Source organism: Bactrocera latifrons, unplaced genomic scaffold, assembly GCF_001853355.1.
Source record: "Bactrocera latifrons isolate USDA-ARS-PBARC rearing strain unplaced genomic scaffold, ASM185335v1 scaffold_217, whole genome shotgun sequence".
NCBI lineage: Eukaryota > Metazoa > Arthropoda > Insecta > Diptera > Tephritidae > Bactrocera > Bactrocera latifrons.
Genome location: NW_017535708.1, coordinates 463,934 through 484,077, shown reverse-complemented (window position 1 = coordinate 484,077; position 20,144 = coordinate 463,934). Strand labels below are relative to the sequence as shown.

The following is a 20,144-nucleotide window of genomic DNA, read 5'->3' as shown; positions in this document are numbered from 1 at the left end:
AACAAACACAAGCTTGTCAACACATGTTTTGTGCTTTTATGCCTACGTACAAAGGGCGCTAATGAGTTTGCGGTAAATTTTTTAAATGTCATTTTGTGGCAGGCTGGCTGATATTCATTTGGCTAGAAAATCGAATTGCTTTTATAGCAATCTAAGTACCTTGACAATTTTCGTTAATGTACCATTATTGATTTTATGTACATTTGTTTTTGTTGTTTTTCTGTTTTCGTTGGGTTGCAAATTATTTTTTAAAAATATTTTGATTTGTCATTTTTTAATTTGCTTATAATACTAATGCGATGTTTGGCTTTGTGCACGCAGCGAATTACGTCTCCAAGATAATTAGACAACCAATTGAKTGGTATATACATACATATATCTACTACATATAGGCGTATATGTAGAAATATAAAAAGATATTTGCTCATTCAGCGCCCAATGAAGTGTGACAAATCGGTTRAATCATATTGTCAATATTGTCAATACCAGGGACACTRTAACATAAGTAATATATTASAAACACGCTTCGTTAGRCAARTAATGTRCATATGGAAGGATATATTTAAACASWCCCTTGCTAAATATAATATTTTACCGATCATCTTGTGGTGTTTAACAAATGCGAGGACGGTTCGATAAATGTTTAGCCTCACCGCATGACGGTGTCTGACTGACTGATGCTTAGAGCATACTGAAAGTATGGAGAGAACACTTTTCCAGTCTGCTGAATGGCAGTGAAAGCTAACACCAAGAGATGGCGAACCGCCACATTCCCCAATCGATGACTATGGAGCAGACGTTCCATTGAGCGCACATGAAGAAGTTCGAATAGTAATTATCCGTCTGAAGAACTACAAAGCAGCGGAAGCTGATGGATTCCCGGCCCGGAAAATCAAGAACTGACCAGATATTCGTAAATTTTAAAGCTGCTTTTGAAAGACCAAAAAGRGGCTGTCTTTATGCCGCGATRTCTGAATTTGATAACYCCGCAAAACTAATACGGCTGCGAAAATAGTAATACCAAAAGCTCCGTCAAGATCGAAAAGGACCTCTCCGAACCGTTCGCTACTAAACGAGGTTCAAACAAGGCRACTGCCTATCGAGCAACTACTTCACCCTCCTTACCTCATTTTTATCCTGTAAACGTTTTGACGAGACACTGCTCAATCGGATCACATGAGATAAGTATACAAGCCGAGGTGAAATCAATTATTCTTTACCATACTGAGGCTGCAAGATCACGGTATACACATCCTTGGCGAAGCTGCCGAATTCTCTGGAATTGATATTAACCRCCTTAACAAATTTGTGGCAATCTCAAAACGCTTTTACKATTTATAAGAGTTTTGGTATTCATACATAGGAGCTTTAGGAATTACATGTAGAATCTTGTGTAATCGTTAGTGCGAGGATCAGGTCTACAATCTAATACAACCTAACTTCGATATTTCTAACAAATTTACCATCCATAGATTTTGTCATTCCATTTTTTGGATTAAGTACTTTTTAATCTATTTAAATATTTCTTTTTTGCCACAACTCGACTTGTCAATTAAATAAATTTAAAAAAAGCAACAATAACATTAAGTAGCAAACAGGTTTGGTTTTTACACAAATTTATAAATTTTTTATCTGAGCAGCAGAACCACCCACCCGCGGTCACTAATGTGTGCAATGCAAAATCTTAATACACTCATTATATTTAATTATACTCTCGCAACAAAGTTGCTAAAGAGAGTATTATAGTTTTGTTCACATAABGGTTGTTTGTAAGTCCTAAAACTAMAAGAGTCAGATATAGGGTTATATATACCAAAGTGATCAGGGTRACGAGTAGAGTTGAAATCCGGATGTCTGTCTGTCCGTCCGTCCGTGCAAGYTGTAACTTGAGTAAAAATTGAGATATCATGATGAAACTTGGTACACGTATTTCTTGGCTCCATAAGAAGGCTAAGTTCGAAGATGGGCAAAATCGGCCCACTGCCACGCCCACAAAATGGCGGAAACCGWAAACCTATAAAGTGTCATAACTAAGCCATAAATAAAGATATTAAAATGAAATTTGGCACAAAGGATCGCATTAGRGAGGGCCATATTTGGACGTAATTTTTTTGGAAAAGTGGGCGTGGCCCCGCCCCCTACTAACTTTTTTGTACATATCTCGGAAACTACTATAGCTATGTCAACCAAACTCTATAGAGTCGTTTCGTTTAGGCATTTCCATATATAGTTCAAAAACGGAAGAAATCGGATAATAACCACGCCCACCTTTCATACAAAGGTTATGTTGAAAATCACTATAAGTGCGTTAACCGGCTAACAAAAAACTTCAGAAACACTAAATTTTACGGAAGAAATGGCAGAAGGAAGCTGCACCCAAGCTTTTTTGAAAAATTGAAAATGGGTGTGGCGTCGCCCACTTATGTACCAAAAACCATATCTCAGGAACTACTCTACCGATTTCAATGAAATTCGGTATATAACATTTTCTTAACACCCTGAAGACATGTACAAAATATTAAATCGGTTCACAACCACGCCTTCTTCCAATATAACGCTATTTTCAATTCCATCTGTTGCCTTCTCCGTATAATATATACATAAGGAACCAATGATGAYAGCGGAATAAAACTTTACACAAATACGGTATTTGATGCGNAGCGGAATAAAACTTTACACAAATACGGTATTTGATGCGGGAGTATAAAATGTTCGGTGACACCCGAAATTAGCTCTTCCTTGCTTGTTTTATTTTTTTTTTCTTCAATTTTATTTTTTTTTTTTTATAATCAACATTCGCCAAATGTGTAGGTGATTGGCATCGATTTTTGTTAACTTTGAATTTTCGGACAATTCTTCGCTGTCGAAAAATTGCTTTATCATTATTATTGTAATTATGCGGACTTTAATGTTAATTGCGCATTAATTGCAACATTGTCAGGAATTATTTTATAACTACTAATAGTTTATAGTTCATAATTGCAGCTTTTATTTTGAGTTTTAATTGAATTAATGTATTATTATCGAATCGCAAAAYGTTTGCGCTTTAAGGTTAGGTAGAAGTTTTAGAAGTGCGAGTTAATGTCACCTGAGAAGGTCCAATAATTGTGCTTGTTAAATATGTAGCAAATTATTATACAAGTAAATACCGTTGCATTTKGTTCAAACGGAAATGCAAATTATAAAAAAATATATATAAAAAAAGCCGAATGTAAAATGTGAGCTAAAAATTCCGTCGGTATACTTGCAAARATTTCAATCTTAATTGACAAATTAAACAATTGTTTAATTAAGCTTTATTAAAAACCTTTCGATTGAAATATAATATAAAAAATTTAAAAATGTAAACAAAGCTCAAAAGCTTTGAAAGAAAAGAAAAAAGAAGAAGAAAGAAAAAAGAAAAATTCACCCGAAGGCATTCATTTATACAAATATGGTACATGGACTTGAATGTTTTGTGAATTTTGGTATTAAGTAATGAAATTTTTTTTAACAATCACATTCTTTTTCCTTTTAGTTTACGAGCTTCTTCTTCTTTATAGGCCGCTTATCGGTTATAACCGTAACAACGGCGCGCCAGTCGTTCTTCCTTTTCGCTGTTTGGCGAGGCATTTTTGGAGATTAGCCAAGTCTTTCTCCATCYAGTCTTTCCGATGGAGTGGAGGTCTTCCCCTAACTCTGCTTCTCCCGGCGGATACCGCGTCGAATACGCTCAGAGCTGAAGTGTTTCATCCATTCGGACGATGGGCGACATGACCTAGCGAGTGTGACTGCTGTCTCTTAATTCGCTGAACTATGTCAATGTCGTCGTATATCTCGTACAGCTCATCGTCCAGCATTATCCGCCATTGCCAATACGAAACGGACCATACATCTTCTGCAGAATCTTTCTCTCGAMAACTTGTAACGTCGGCTCATCAGATGCTGTCATCGACAATACTTCTGCACCATGTAGCAGGACGGGGATRATGAGCGACTTGTCGAGTTTGRTCTTTGTTTGTCMAGARARRACTTCTMAATGGCCTACTTAGTCCGAAGTAGCACCTATTGRTAAGAGTTATTCTGCGTTGGATTTCGAGRCTGACATTGTTGTTGCRGTTAATACTGCTTCCAAGATGGACAAMATTATCTACGACTTCGAAGAACTGACTATCAACACWGACATGCCTTCACTTCCTTATCCAGTCTGGAGAAAGCAAAACTAACAGCACGGTTGTTGAGACCAATGATGACAATATCGAATAGCTCGGAGAAGTCCTCCCCGATCCTGTTGGGGCTCTTGGTTCGGTCAGCAATCCATCGGCCCCCGCCGCTTTGTAGTTCTTCACACGGGTAATTACTATTCGAACATTTTCATGGTCAGGCAATCTTCATGGTGGGTGGTACTACCACATCTTCTTAAATAAGTAATCGTTTTGAAAATCGTCTCTCAAACTCCAAAAGCAACGCTTAACTTGGTCTGTTATATTTGTTTATTTTTTAACAGCGAACCTTGAAGCAACGGTTTATGGGCAACATGTAAGACCAAAATCTAGTAGGACGCAGATAAAAAAATTTTAGGTCTACTATAACATTGTACAGGCAAGCACCATACTTGTTATGTGCTCTTGGAGTGTTACTGACATTTCTGGAGCATTTAATAACATTTTGCCGGAATATATTTTGAAGAGTATCGACCTGTTATATGTACAACGTTGGATCGTACTCCTCTGAACCTTTATAAGAGAATAAGCAATGAAATGTAAAAAGAATGAATCGAACCAAGAATGACCAAAGAAGACTTTAGTGACACCCCTTGGAGAGATAAACCACAGTCAGTCCATCGAAGARATAAAACAAAATTCGTTGAAGGAGCTTAAGACCATTCTAAAAAGTGTTCATGAAAAGTGTTTCGAGGAATGTCAAAATCGAGGAGAGCTAAGCCGCTTCTATGGAAATTATTGGTGAATAAAAAATTCTTTTAAYAAGCAGGATAACAGCATAGATTATCGCCAAGAGCAGCGACTTCACTTAAACTGCGCACCCTACCACAAAGACATCGACGGAAATTAGATAATGAACGAGATTGTGTAAAGTAGTCTTCGGCTATCACTCAACCAGACCAAAGTAACCTAACCWCTATATTTGAATAATGTTCTCGGTGCAAAATTTGGAATTGTCTTAGAGAACCAACCAAAATATTCAGCCCCAACTKTATTGTAATCGATAAATCTTAAAAAACTTTTTTCAAATTCCGATTTCAAAACATTTTGAAGTTTTAAGGCAACCTTGAAAGTGATCTAAAAATTATTCTTTATATTTTCCGTGTGCTGAARGAAAGGATCGCTCATGTTTTATCTCGCCTCTGAATGGGAATCAATTGTATCYGGCTTTATCTTATCATAAATCGGCGCGGATTATTAACAACAGTTCTCTGCATAGTTAGAACCAACCTGGACTCAGTAATTGAACCGATCCCAAACACACAGCTATGTTAGTTTACATGAGCGCCTACATTAATTGGACACTAACGATCTAAAAGTACATACGAGGTGTGTTAAAAAAGTATCGCGAATTTTGAATTTTCGCGGGTTACGTATATTCGAATTTCGAATTTTTTGTGGCGTTATGTTGGTACTCATATTTCTCACTTATGCCGACAAGCTCGGCCATTTTGAATGTTCATTTAATTGTTGACAGCTGCTTTGCTTGCACGTGTTTTGGATCGTCTTCGATTTTATCTATTCAAAAGAATGGATCAGAGAACTTGTATCAAATTTTGTGTGAGAAACAAAATAAAGTGCGCGCATGCATTCCGAATGTTGACTGTGGCTTACGGAGAAGCTACCTTGGACCGAAGCAACGTTTATCGGTGGTACAAAATGTTCTCAGAAGACCGAGGAGGTGTGACAAAAATTGGCTTTGCACCACGATAACGCCCCTGCTCACACATCGTTGCTTGTGCGCGACTTTTTGGCCATAAACAACACACTAATGATGCCGCAGCCACCGTATTCCCCAGATCTGGCCCGCTATGACTTTTTCTTGCTCCCTAAACTGAAGAGGCCCATGATAGGACAAGACATAAAGACGGCATCGAAGGAGGAGCTGAAGAAGATAAAAAAAATGATTTTTTGAASTGCTTCGAAGATTGGAAAAACCGTTGGCACATGTGTACAATATCTCATGGGGATTACTTTGAAGGGAACAAAATAGATATTCATGAATAAATAAATAATTTTTGAAAAAACACAAAATTCGCGATACTTTTTGAACACACCTCGTATAGTACATGTATTCACGTACTAAACGAGAAGGCTGCAGCCACTGAGTTAGCTCAGGCTTGAACTGATTGTATATTTTATAATTCAATCAGCGCAACATTCATCAAATTAATGGAAAATTCTTGTAATTATCGTTTCAAAGAAATAAATCASCACACATGCACAAACATATATAAAATCTCGCAAATTTTAATTTTACTGCTTAATTCATAATCTCGAGACATTAACCGAGACAGTTTTAGCTCATTAAACTCTTGCTGCCCACAGTTATGGAAATATAATATGTAACTGTTGCAATTGAAGCGTTTTAAAGAACTATAGCGAAGTAAATCTGTTGGAAATATACATATATACATATGTATTATATGCAAGTATGTATATATAATTAGAAATATTACCATGACAGGAACTAAGGTTAAAGTCAGTGTCAGTTCTTTGATTTATACTTCTATGTGAAAACTTCCACAACCAATTCAAATGTACATACATATATTCAATATTATAACTAAATTAATGAATTTTGAAATCAATTCTTAAAATCATTTGCGAAGAAGAAATATATACCCAATCCCAMTTGACTTTCTTCGCCGTACTTTGGTGGTATAGGAACGGAGGGTTCGACGTCGCTTGAGTTGTAGCTACAAAGGAATACATTAGTGAGATACGATTAGACATAGAAATTTGAATTCTCACTTGGGGTAAAAATTGCAAAGTACCTTTCGATCGTTGGGGAACTTAAAGCGACTTGATTATACATACGACGGCCGCAAACCCCAGCAAAGGTATCTCAAGTGTTCTTCGATCTTCTTTAACTCTCCTTTAACTTCGAGTAAACCGCTTCTTCAAAGCCTTAGTGAAGGGTTTGTACTATATGGCAGACAAAATTTAACACCTGAAGGTGCGGTCATGAAATAACAATATGGTGGGTAAAAATAGTGCATTTTCCCAGTCCATATCATCCAATCTGGACAAAAATATTCAGTTGCCATCGAGCGGCAACGATTCTCATTCACAGTAACTTGTCGGTCTTGATCATCACGGAGAAAGTACGGCCCAATGACGACGCCGGTCCATAAACCCCCCAAACCGTAATATTTTCGGGATTCAATGGTGACTTATGGAGTACGTGTGGGATTGCTCCCTGACTAAAAACGCATATTTTGCTTATTGACGAAGCCATTCAGCCAGAAATAAGCCTCACCACTGAAAATCATTTTTCGATGAAAATCCGGATCATTTTCAATYGTTGCTCAACACAACTCACGAACATAGGACGATGCTGGTGGTCAAGCGGCTTGAGTTCTTGTGTTAATTTGATCTTGTAAGGATTTAGGGCCAACAATTACGACGACCATCAATTGGACGTAGCGCTCTTAAAGTTGAGGCAAGTGACTCCGAATTTCGGTAACAAATTTGAATAATTTCGACTCATTGTTAGATCGTACATCTTTCCATGATGAAATGGCAAAACTTACTGAAGAGAAATGTCAAAAGAGCGGAAAAAATATGGCGTCGTTTGCTGTCCCTATCGATCTACTTTTCTAGCTTTCTATTGAAAACTCCTTTGTATCCTTCGGAGTAGTTTTGGCGAATTCTGTGACATAATTTATGAAGATCGTATTAACTAATTATTTGAGASTTAATTCAAAAAAGTCCACTTTAGTGCTCGCTTCCCTGTCAATTGGCTTAATCATTAGAAAAATCAAGTTAATTATATACAATTGTCCCCTGCAAATACGTACAAGCTTCTTGTGCCTCTTTCGTTTACATAGTCAAACAAACGTACCGATTAATTTATATTGACACTCATGATCGTGTTCTAATGACATTGCTTGTTTGAGGATTAGCTAATGCCTCTGGCATTGAATTGCCGAGTCAACAACTTCAGCAAAAGTTTGAGAACATGTTTTTCGGCAATGGACAACATGGTGGGCATGACAACATACATATGTACTTGTATATACACATACACATTGGTACCTACACATATGCAGAACTGTAATCGAACCAGCTTATTGTATAATTATTTTGTCATGAGGAAGTGAGATACGTAAACACTGCGATTGGCTAAAGGTATTTGGAACATACACTGGTTTATCACAACAGCAGCAAAGGAAGAAATTCCATGCATTCAAATGATGTTAAGTAAAATATCCCTGAAGGTAACCAGATCATTTTTCAAAGAGTCCGACAATTTCCACCGCCTATGGTATCGAAATTGACTCAGGTTTTCTCCGGCTAAAAGCTGTAATCTCGGTGATCAAACTCTGTACGGATCGGTTAGGCGTATGAAGAGTCCGAAAAGTGGCGTGGGAATTATTCCTTTCATTCTAATTGCCGMAGCGGATCACCAAACTTAAACTATATAGGATTGGATCACTGAAAGAATAAAAATAAAAGAAAACTGCTGTCCAAAGAATTAGCTTTTCTAACTTCACTGTTCACAGGGGTGACAACTGGTTTGAATATCGGGTTTTAATTTATATAACAGATCTGCTAGAAATATGTTCAAAATAAGTATCGTTAATACATACATATATATAGAGAGGAGGGACACAGTGCCTCAATGAACTGAACAGAGGTTCCTCTACCAGTACCCCAAGTGGCGGTARGCCTTGTTCCCCGGTTTGTTCATGGATAATGATGTCCCAGACGAGAGACTGTACATTGAGATCGGTTCCGACCATCCCTCTACAGATATCATAATTATTACCTTCATTTACACTGAATACACTAAAAAAATCGAAACAATTTTATAACTCGGTATTTAAAAAAAAAACCGAAGCTATTTTAAATTTAACTTTTGCTATACAGTGTGGCATCACTACACACTCAATTCGAGTGGCATCACTGTAAGTAACCACAACATTGAACAGATGTTCATTTTTGGCATATTGGAAAAATCACGTCCATTATTTATTAGTGCGAAAACTTTTCAGTCAACTGGAGAAATTGTTCAAATAAACTGTTGAAAACATGTCTATGTTATTGTTAAATATCTTGCGACAAGCTTGCAAAACATTCGATCAATCGAATAAAGCGTCTTTCAATACGAATTTCCCTACGCTTAAGCAACTTACGGAGCTTTTAACATATTTCGACATACAGTTTGAGCCGCAGGAATTCGAAACGTTATTCAAGAAACCTGGACGCGCACCGTGCACGTATGTGCATATTTTGGAAAATGATATTGTATCCATGAGTGTATTTGTGATGCGTGAAGGCTATACAATGCCGTTGCATGATCATCCGTGCATGCATGGACTTTTACGCGGTATTTACGGAAAGCTAAAGGTGCAAAGTTATACTAAACAGCCGTTAAAACCAAATGAACCGTTGTACGACCCCAAGGCTTTGGAGGTATGTGTTAAAGCAAATGAACCGAAATTCGTCAGTTCTAGTACAGAATGCGCAACGCTAACACCCACTGAACGCAATTATCACGAAATCACCGCCGTTGGCGGCGTGGCTGCATTCTTTGATATACTTAGCCCGCCATATGATGCGAATATTCCCATATACGGTAGTCGACGTTGTAACTTTTACCGTGTTGTTGAACCAAAGGCAATATCTACCAATAGCGATGACGCCGACTTTATTGAAAAACCATCATCATTGTGTTTACAGCGCATACCAACACCGCGTAGCTACTATTGTGATACCGCTGAGGCACCTGAAAAGGTGCTAAATTACACATATCTATTCACAGATGAGGAGTACAGTTAATCATAGTTATATTATAGACACATATTTAATTATATAATGCCAAATTTTAATTTAACATAGATGTGTGAGTGTGTATCTCTTAAGTAAACATTGTAATCACTTTCGTCTTAAAAAAATATATTTTCATACCGTGCTAGATATTTTATGCTTTAATAGGATGTAGAATCTAGACTATTTTAACAAAAATATCACATGTACAAGTGACKTTTTAATTGTTGATGTTAAGAATTGTAATAAGAATGACTATAAATAAATTAATTTTACTTAAAAATGAAAAAAAAAACATACTTCAAAAACATAAAAACACATCGATATTTCGCAATTTAATGAATATGATGAATGTTTATTGTAAATTGTTCAATCAATATTTATAACTTCATTCGATGAAACATTACTGATATCTGTGCGCATACGCTTAATCTGTGTTGGGCCATCATCCTCCTCATCGTCCGAATCTTTAATTTCGGTAATGTCGTCATCAATCGTTTCAGAGGGTTTGCGCTTAACACCACTTTGAAGTGTCGGGGGAGACTCCTTAACGGGACTGGTAACAGACAATTTATCGGTCGCAGCAACAACTTTTTCCTCTGCATTACCGTCTTCATCATCCTCGATCAAACATAAATCATCATCATCATCTTCCACAACTTCGGTTGCCCGACTCTTTTTAGATGTGGATGGACCATCTGCGCTGTCATCTTCTTCAGTTGATTTTGCTGCTTGTTTGCCATTACTTTCTTTCACAGCTGGTTCACTATCCTTTTGCTTTATTTGACTGCTATCCGATGCTACTTCGAATAACGCCTCATCACGTTCTGCATCAAAATGTATAACAATAACTTCAAGTTCATAGTTTTGGAAGAAATCATCGCATTTGAGCACCACACCATCGACTATACCCATTTCGGACATGAGCTTCTCCTCATTACACTCCGTTTCACCTTCTTCCGAAGATATTACCACAATACCCTTATTCGGCTCCACAACATCGGGATTAACCATATTAAGAGTTTTAATGAGAACTTCGTCGCGAAAGTCCTTAATGCGCATACGTTTTGTGTCAATACGTATATGCACGGCAGGTTCGGAAGAACAAACTATACAGTTGGGATTGGGTGCTGTAAGGAACTTTTCCGGTACCAAAAGCTGCTGACGTGGATTTTGTCTCAAACGCATATATACCGACTTGCATYTATCGAGTTGACCCTGCAATACCTTGAATGTCTGCAAGACCACWACACCGGCTGTTATTGCATTGGTTGTAGCTATAGCTGGTATAATATTGCCGGCCATGCTTTTTACTTCGAAACGTGATTTGCGCCCAATCTCGAAAATATAAGCACGTATATTTGCACAAGCGGCAACAAAGTCCATTGCTGGCTGATCATCTTTATCCCACACCAACGACTCGCCATCATCAAGCTTTAAAAAGCTAGCACTAAGTTTCTTCAAACAATCTGCAAATACAGTGGCACATTCGGCCAGCGACCACACTTTATGGTAATGTTTCGTAGTATCCTTCAAGCCTTCAGCAGTTACTGCTTCGCCGTTATCCTGTTTGAGTAGTACATTGTCCCATTTCAAAGGTGTGGGTGCCCTACGCTCTTTCCATAGATTCGCCATGGATAGCAAATAATTTATGTCGTCAAAGAAGAATTTGTTAAATAATGTGGCAGCATCGTAGCTAGAATCTTTGGCCCATTGTCGAGTATTTACACGAGCAACATTGCCCGTTTCAGTTTCTGGTATGGTTTTAGTGACTTCTTTATCCTCGCACTCGCCCTTCTCTTCAGCATTTACTGTGTTGGCTTCGGGATCGGCCATATCCGGCGATATATCTTCATCTTCTAGACTTTCGCCGAATAATTGACTAAAAATAAAAGACGCACATTAATATGAATCGTCTTTGATTGATTTAAAATCGACTTACTTGAAAAGATGTTTGGCCCAAACTATGCAATGAATGGGTTCAGATGGTGTGTTGCGTATGGTGCAGCCAGGAAATGTCTTTTGTTTGGCCTTTGGTGTACACTCATAACACTGTGTCAAACCTTTTTTGATCAATTCAACTTGTCCGTTATAACCAGCAGTACCACTCTCAATCAGTGGCACCTCGGCATGTAAGCACATACGATTAACATGATTACGCGCAGCACGATTATCGAGGGCATTTAGCACAATGTCAAACTTTTTGAAGAAACTCACACCATAATCCGTGCTGAAATTGAATAAAAACAAATTAGTAAGATATCAAAATTAGAAGCCGAGTTTTAACTTACGACATTATGCTGTCATGATACGCTTTAATATTCACATCTGGATTAAACTGCAATGCGCTTTCACGTGCCACCTGTGCTTTGGATTTACCAACATGTTCACGATGGAACAAAAATTGGCGATTTAGATTGCTCAGGTCAATGGTATCTAAATCGATCTAATAAAAAAATACCAAATATTTAAGTTTTCTRCCAAATTTCATCTACTAATAACTTACAATTTCGATATCAGGAAAGCCGGAAAGCACTAAATTTTTCAGTATCTCACAACCGATCCCACCCGCGCCAACAACCAATATTTTTGATTTCTGTACATTTTCCTGCAGCGTTGACGGGAACACACCATTTAATGAAGCCGCCATTGTAATACTTATATATTTAMTGTATAGATTTAATTTGCACCAAAATATTCAATCACTTCTTATTTTTGCACAAAAAATGAGGCAAACCGGTGTGATTCAACAAACCCTCTACAGAAAAAGACGCTGCAACCTGTGCTGCCAAGTTCGTTTTCGTGATAATGATGCCATATTATCATGAGTAACTCGTTGTTTATTTCTGATGCATAGATGTAATAATGTTATCGATAACATTTTGTAGCATTCTCTCAAAATAGCTTATTATGTATGCAAAAAATTTTTTCTTAAAATATTTACCAAACACCGTGTCAATTTATGTATATATGAACAAAATAGATTATTTACAAATGAAAAATATGAWCTATGTGGCTATAATTGTTATCAATGTAATGTTTATTTCACAGAATAGTTGGTATCGCTTRTATGACGCATGACGTGTAACAATGATTCATATATCTCGGTTTCGGGCTTGTTTTCACTAAGATAATATATTTTTATTCTAGCTCCGGCAACTCTGTTAGTATTCTGTATTGATTAGAAAAATCATTTCACTGTATTTTGGAAACAATTTTTGTTGTGGCGGCGAAAAACAAGKGAAAAGCTCGTTATCAAGTACCAAATAAATTGCAATGCACGTCATTAAACTTTATAAAATAAATATTTCTGCAGCTAGCTTCAAGAGCAAATAATAGATGCTAGGAAGCATCTCTATTTACCGTGAAGGTGCTAGTAAAGGTAGTGGTGCCAGGTGGACACAACTGGAGACGTAGATATGCCAAGTATAGATCAACCACCATACGAATAAAAAGCAAACTACTGTCTATGGCGACGGCGCAAATGAGGCAATCCATACACAAACGTCGAAAAATATGACAAAAAAATTTTAATGAAAGAAAAACAGAAAAATTTTCAGTGAAAATTTGTTTCTAGTGGTGGACGGATCAAAACACGCAATACTCGTACTTACTGCTATAAACATACCTACATACATATTTTATTGCTCCAATACTAAATTGTTGCAAATATATATCATCAAACTTCTGGAAATTAATAATATACACATATAAAGTATACAATATAAATCAGCGACGACGACATTGAAACATTTAAAATCAGTAGTGCTCTGAAAAATTAATTGTGAAAATCACTCAAAGTAAATACATAAATTAATTGTGTTGACTAGTTCATTGACGTAGAGGCATAACTATGGCTGAGGTCCGACGTAGAAAAGGCGAGAACGATGCCAGCGACGATGCTGGAGAGAAAGCAGGCGAAGGTGACAAACGTAACTCAGCGGCGGACTCATCTGATCATGTAAGTAATAGGATAGGCTATGATTACATTTTTAATTCACAGGTGGTGCTCAAGTGCAGGGAAGTATAGGCAAAAACAGTAAACTGAATATTATAARCTCTTGCTGCAGACGTATTTTTGTACAAAAAGGCATGTTTCTAGATTAAATTTGCCTTGAATAAATCATAGTTATCAAAATTCGGATTTACAGGTGTGCCATTAATCAGATTACTTTACATTGAAACATATGTACATATGTACATATCCACTCGTGTATGGGGAAATAGAAAAAACGATATTTGCTGTAGGTAAATAGAGCGATGTCAATATATTTTACAATATTGGCTGCAAGTGCACATATATATAGTATATGGTATATCTACGAGTACATAATGCAAAGGGAATCCAATTAGTGTACTGTACATACACGTGCCTTTAGTTACAAACGTGTATATTATGCATATATGTACATATATGTATGTATGCTCATGCATATGATTTCTTGAACACTTGTTTATATATGTATATACATATATATGTATAATTTGATTGCGCCAACATTCCGATTAGCAGTGCGCAAATATCTGCACTGTTTTGCAATATTTTTCAAAGCTTGACATTTTTTACTGCACCAAATGCTCAAATAGAAACAAAGGACTTGCAGTAAAACAATGGTTTTAAAAATTGACATTAGCGCATAGGAAAGTACATATCTATATCTAAGTTAGGGTGCCGCAGAATAAATAATAATAAATAAATGTATGATATATGGATCTATGTGAGATTATTTCATTCATAAGGTTCAGCACCCACGCAAATAGCATCAAGTAACTAAGTTATTGTTTTTACTTTGGCTTATACACTAACAACTTTCCAGCCAGCAGCAAGAGCAGGCAATCAATTTCTATGGTATCCTATTTGGATGCAAATTTACACATTCATGGGGTGTCATGTTGCGGTATTAGAATTCTAAATCGTTTTTGTCAACTTGTCGCTGCATGGATTTTACAAACTCTTMTACATACATGCAAGTATATACACTTGTGTAAGCTTATGTGCGTTTTTAAATAAATTACAACCTGGAAATATCCCGCTGCCGACAAAATTGCATTACTCAAGTCAACATAAAAAACATTTCGCAGTGTAAAAGCGAGGTGCCACATTCCATTCGTCGATGAGGCTGTTGCGGCTTAATGCCTCTAATTAGTTCTKCCATCTTCTCACTGATAACTCTTTTAGTGGCAATCATTTTAAACCAACGGCGACAGTTTATTTATACAACTGATRTGCATATACTCATACATAATATTTATACAAACATACATACTATACATCATTGTATACCAATCCGGAATGCAAATTTTCGCTTTAAATTTAAACCGCAAATATCACGTTTACCTTAACGACTTTAATGGCTTATGACTATTAATGCAAAATGTATAATTCTATGACAAAGCATTTTTACTGAGTCATGAAATGGACCCTTCATAATTTAGATTATTTTATTACTTTTATACGCCATGGAACAGGGCGAACGAAGTTTTGTATTTAAGCGAACTAGTCCCTCAGTTTTTGAAGTATCSATCTGAAATTCTGCACACGTCCTTTTCTGTCATAAACTGCTCATTTGTRGAAATCGCCGATATCAAAATCATATACTTGTAWKGAAAACTTTTTAAAAAGTTAAAAATGTTTTTATACTCTTTTATGGTAAACGAAATACACCTGTGAAGGGCATTAAAGCTTGTTTTTATTCAAAATTAAACAATTTACATTTGCTGTGAGATAAATAAACTAATTTAAGCATATTTTTTTGCATTTACTCCAGGTCGATTCAGAGGAGGAAAAATTGCCGGAGGATAAATTCGTTGATGAGCTATCGAAAACCCTTCCACAAGGCACCGATAAGACACCGGAAATTTTAGATTCAGCCTTAAAAGATCTACCGGATAGGTAATTATATGCTTCGGAAACGCAATAAACAAAAAAATAACAACAGCTGGCACATATCAGCTTGCTTTGCTTGCAGTGAATATTAGAAAAAAGTAAAAAATATTTCTCATGCAATCGTTTGAACACACGYTATTACACACGTTAAAAAAACAGMCACAGCTATRTATATACATATGTTTGCTTTTGTTTGTTTTCGCATATATTATTGATATTTTAATAGCTAGCGGTCTATTTATGTACAATACAACAACATTTTCCACTTTTTTTTCGCCACTTCAGATGGAAGAATTATGTGATTCGTGGCATCTTCACTTGGATTATGATATGCGGTTTTGCACTAATCATATACGGCGGTCCACTGGCGCTTATGATAACGGTAATAATTTGCTCAAATATTTATATTAAATAGTTATTGATATTATATTGTTACTATAAAAATATGCTTTGCGTTTTAAATTTTCATTTAGACTCTGCTGGTACAAGTCAAGTGTTTCCAAGAAATCATTTCCATTGGTTATCAAGTCTATCGCATACACGGTCTACCCTGGTTCCGTAGTTTGTCCTGGTATTTCCTGCTGACATCGAATTACTTCTTCTACGGCGAAAATTTAGTGGACTATTTTGGCGTAGTTATTAACCGTGTGGTAAGCGTTGGCGTTTGTCATAAAAAAAAATAAATAAAAACAAACTTTTAAACTAAAAATATTTTCTATTTTTATATTTGCGATAACACATTTGTGCAACTACAACTAYAACTATGACACATAATAACAATCACGTGATGCAGGAATATTTGAAATTCTTGGTGACCTATCATCGTTTCCTATCGTTTGCATTGTATTGCATTGGCTTTGTCTGGTTTGTGTTGTCGCTGGTGAAAAAGTATTATATGAAGCAGTTCAGCCTATTCGCTTGGACACACGTCTCGCTSTTGATTGTGGTCACACAAAGTTATTTGATCATACAGAATATTTTCGAAGGTAAGTGTGCATGTTTGCTTTGATAAGAGTATTTGCAATTTTTTTTAGTATATTTATTATCATTATTATAACCTGAACGGAGTAAATTAAGTTTGCCAGGAAGTTTGAAACACGCAGTAGGAAATTTCGGAGACCTTATAAWGTATAAATCATATAAATGCACTGATTTAACCCCGTGAGCGCTGTCTACGACAGAAAAGAAGAATATATAAATGACGAGCTGAATCAATTTAGTTATGTATATACGCGAACTTGTCGCTCAGTTTTTGAGATATCAATCTGAAATTTTACCCACATCTTTTTCTTCCCAAGAAGCTACTCATTTATCGGAATCGCCAATATCGGGCTACTTTAGCATATAGCTGACRTACAAACAGACCGATTTAAATAAAATTTTTGTGTGGAAAACTTTTTTATTTCACAATATATATTCATGAAAATCGACATATGTAGATAATTATCTGAGTCAGCGCTATGATCTTCGAACATATTATTTGCCAGATTGCACTATTATAGCATATAGCTGTACTAATCATTTAAAATCTAATTAAAGATYTTTCTTCCTTTTTGACAAATGCCGCTGTAAAAGGTATATTTATTTTAGTGCAGCCAAAGCTAACTTTTTTTCTTGTTTTTTCATATTATTGAATTGTAATTATACATTTAGATAACATTTAATGATACTATTAGCGCAACGCCACGATTAATAGCTGTTTATATTAATAAGTCTTGCATGGCAGTGCTTTTCCGCTTTACTTGTAATTATGAGCTTAAATTGAATACTTAATTCGTTGCGTTTTTATCAAAGACTCAGAGAGACTCATAAAAMAAATGTTTGTAATCAAAAAAGTAAATATTTTTTGTATTAAGATATTTATATTTCCTGATATTTTTAGCAATCGATTAAATTAGGCAGTCATTTTATTAAAAATTATACAAATGCTGTTATTTTATTGGCACTTTTACTAAAACGTAAATTTTTGAATTTTTTTTTTTATCAAAACCCTAACCCGCAAAGAGCTGTCAATGCGGCAACAGTTCTCAAAATTATTTAAAGAATTTTTTCGTATGCTACAACTACAACAACAACTGTCTAGGGATTACCATTTCTTAAATTTTATATTATTTTTACATAACTCCCTTTTTTGTTTTATATTTTGGTAACAATTTATTCACATTCTTCCAATTATTTTAATTTTCAAAATGTTTACGTTCCCTTTTCAGGTCTCATTTGGTTCATTGTGCCCGTATCGATGATTGTTTGCAACGATGTAATGGCCTACATGTTTGGCTTCTTCTTCGGTCGTACTCCACTAATTAAATTAAGTCCGAAAAAGACATGGGAAGGATTTATTGGTGGTGGTTTTGCGACCGTTATCTTTGGCATTATCTTTTCCTACATTCTCTGCAATTATCAATATTTTGTATGCCCAATACTGTATTCAGAGGAATTGGGCCGCATGACAATGGCTTGTGAGCCAAGTTATTTGTTTACGAAGCAAGATTACAGCCTAAGTGTGGTGAGTTAGCAATCTTGGTTCACAACAATGCTCAATACTTACACCTATAAATACTTTATTTTACACTCTAATTGCAGTTTGGCATCGGCAAGTCGCTTAGTATGTATCCATTTGTATGGCATTCGGTTGCATTGAGTTTGTTCAGCTCAATTATTGGGCCGTTTGGCGGTTTCTTCGCTTCCGGMTTTAAGCGTGCATTTAAAATAAAGGTAATTGCATGTAAATGGTGTACTTTTTATTTTCACACCTTATTGAGTTTACCATGATGTTTGACTCATGACACTCAGAAGGGAACAGTGAAAGCTCTATTAAGCGGAAGGCCCCATTAACAGGTTAGAAATACTGGTCTCTCCACTGTCCGCTTTTGGAAGATTTAAAATTTATATAATCTTTTGAGTTTTTGAGATATATATCTGAAATTTTGCACATGTCCTGTTCTCCCCAAGAAACTGTTATTTGTCAAAATAACCGTTATCGGACCATTATAGCATATAGCTGCCATACAAACTGACKGATCAAAATCAAGTTTTTGTATGCAAAACTTTTTTTGTTACGAGTTATGTTCACGAAATTTCGCATAAATTATTCCCCCGGACACCTCTACAATTTTCGCAGAAATTTTTCAGATCAGACCACATATACATACATATGTACATCMTTTTATGCTTCGGAGATCTATACCCGTTTAGACCGGTAAGACTTAGTCGCCACGGGAGCAGCGCCTTGAAGCAGGGTTGCTCCGTGTCCTCGTGCTGGCATTAAGTCCAATCCGGGCCCGACGAAATTTTTTGATGCGTTTGCGCCAAAAGACTATCCAAACTCCAACTCATTCARGTGAAATACATGCAATGGATTGAGCCATCTTAAGTCCTGCTCAGTCCTAAAGACACACAGGACGTGAAGCACAAGTTACGTGACACCATGTTGCCAACGCACTACCGCGACCTTAGCCTCTACGGCTGTGTAACCTGCACCTAATTCGCGCACTGCGCCGCCACTCCACCCGTGTAGCCAACAGAGGATCGGTCCATGGGAGCTCAAAGAAAAACCCTTTTGTGCTATAAGAAATGCACCAGTGAAGGATGTATGTCTTTCTTTTTTTATTGTTATTCTGCTTCGCTTTTATTCCACAGGACTTTGGTGATATGATACCCGGTCATGGCGGTATTATGGATCGTTTCGATTGCCAATTCTTAATGGCCACATTTGTGAATGTTTACATTTCCAGTTTTATAAGAACGCCAGCACCATCCAAGATATTGACACAGGTGAGTTACATGTTTCTTTAAATTATTTTTTGAATAATGAAATTTATGAAAATTTTTCAATTCTCTCTGTCAGATTTATAACTTGAAACCGGAACAGCAATTGCAAATTTTCCAATCWCTCAAAGAAAGTCTTGGCGACTTGATAACCAACTAAAGATTTTGCAAAAACTATTAAATTTAAGCGTACACTATACTGACAAAACAAAAACAAYAAGAAACACATTTACGAATACTACATATTTGTTAAAGAATGATATCAATAATTTAGCTATTTGTTTATTTGTATGAKAAATATTGAATGCGTTGTACGTATATAAGTTCTTTTAACTTAAAAAAGCATAAAAGCGTGTAAACAAAACTGCGGTCGTCACTGTCAATGCGAACTTCATGCGTATGAAGCTGAAAGAAAATAAACGCCCGCCAGACAGCCAATGTAGTGGGTGATTTTGTGCAGCGCTGTTTGGAAAATTATTTTTAAATAATTTTTGAGCGCAGCACTAATTGAA

At 36.2% G+C, this 20,144-nt stretch overlaps 3 protein-coding genes across 4 annotated transcripts; 2 read left to right on the top strand and 1 right to left on the bottom strand.

Annotated features, from left to right (window-relative positions):
• Positions 1-9,118: 9,118 nt before the first annotated feature.
• On the top strand, positions 9,119-10,297 carry LOC108968478 (2-aminoethanethiol dioxygenase). Its single transcript, XM_018932536.1, has one exon. The coding sequence runs from the start codon at positions 9,240-9,242 to the stop codon at positions 9,987-9,989; it is 750 nt and encodes a 249-aa protein (XP_018788081.1). The 5' UTR covers positions 9,119-9,239; the 3' UTR covers positions 9,990-10,297.
• Positions 10,298-10,301: 4 nt separating this feature from the next.
• Positions 10,302-12,756, bottom strand: LOC108968477 (SUMO-activating enzyme subunit 2). The gene is made up of 4 exons (XM_018932535.1): positions 12,484-12,756; positions 12,269-12,423; positions 11,920-12,207; positions 10,302-11,859 (listed from the first exon to the last, which is right to left on the bottom strand). Exons 1-4 carry the CDS (start codon positions 12,625-12,627, stop codon positions 10,347-10,349), a joined length of 2,100 nt encoding a protein of 699 aa, XP_018788080.1. The 5' UTR covers positions 12,628-12,756; the 3' UTR covers positions 10,302-10,346.
• Positions 12,757-13,155: 399 nt separating this feature from the next.
• On the top strand, positions 13,156-19,901 carry LOC108968456 (phosphatidate cytidylyltransferase, photoreceptor-specific). 2 transcript variants are annotated; one of them, XM_018932507.1, is made up of 10 exons: positions 13,179-13,236; positions 13,294-13,938; positions 15,746-15,870; positions 16,150-16,246; positions 16,338-16,514; positions 16,658-16,850; positions 18,075-18,370; positions 18,448-18,579; positions 19,504-19,638; positions 19,712-19,901. In XM_018932507.1, exons 2-10 carry the CDS (start codon positions 13,831-13,833, stop codon positions 19,790-19,792), a joined length of 1,344 nt encoding a protein of 447 aa, XP_018788052.1. In that variant the 5' UTR covers positions 13,179-13,236; positions 13,294-13,830; the 3' UTR covers positions 19,793-19,901. The 2 variants fall into 2 exon arrangements, with proteins under 2 accessions (XP_018788051.1, XP_018788052.1); XM_018932506.1 differs by having other exon boundaries at positions 13,156-13,938.
• Positions 19,902-20,144: the final 243 nt, after the last annotated feature.

Bases quoted from the DNA above. Each gene is read 5' to 3' on its own strand.
- LOC108968478 (XM_018932536.1), top strand. From the start codon at position 9,240: ATGTCTATGTTATTGTTAAATATCTTGCGACAAGCTTGCAAAACATTC.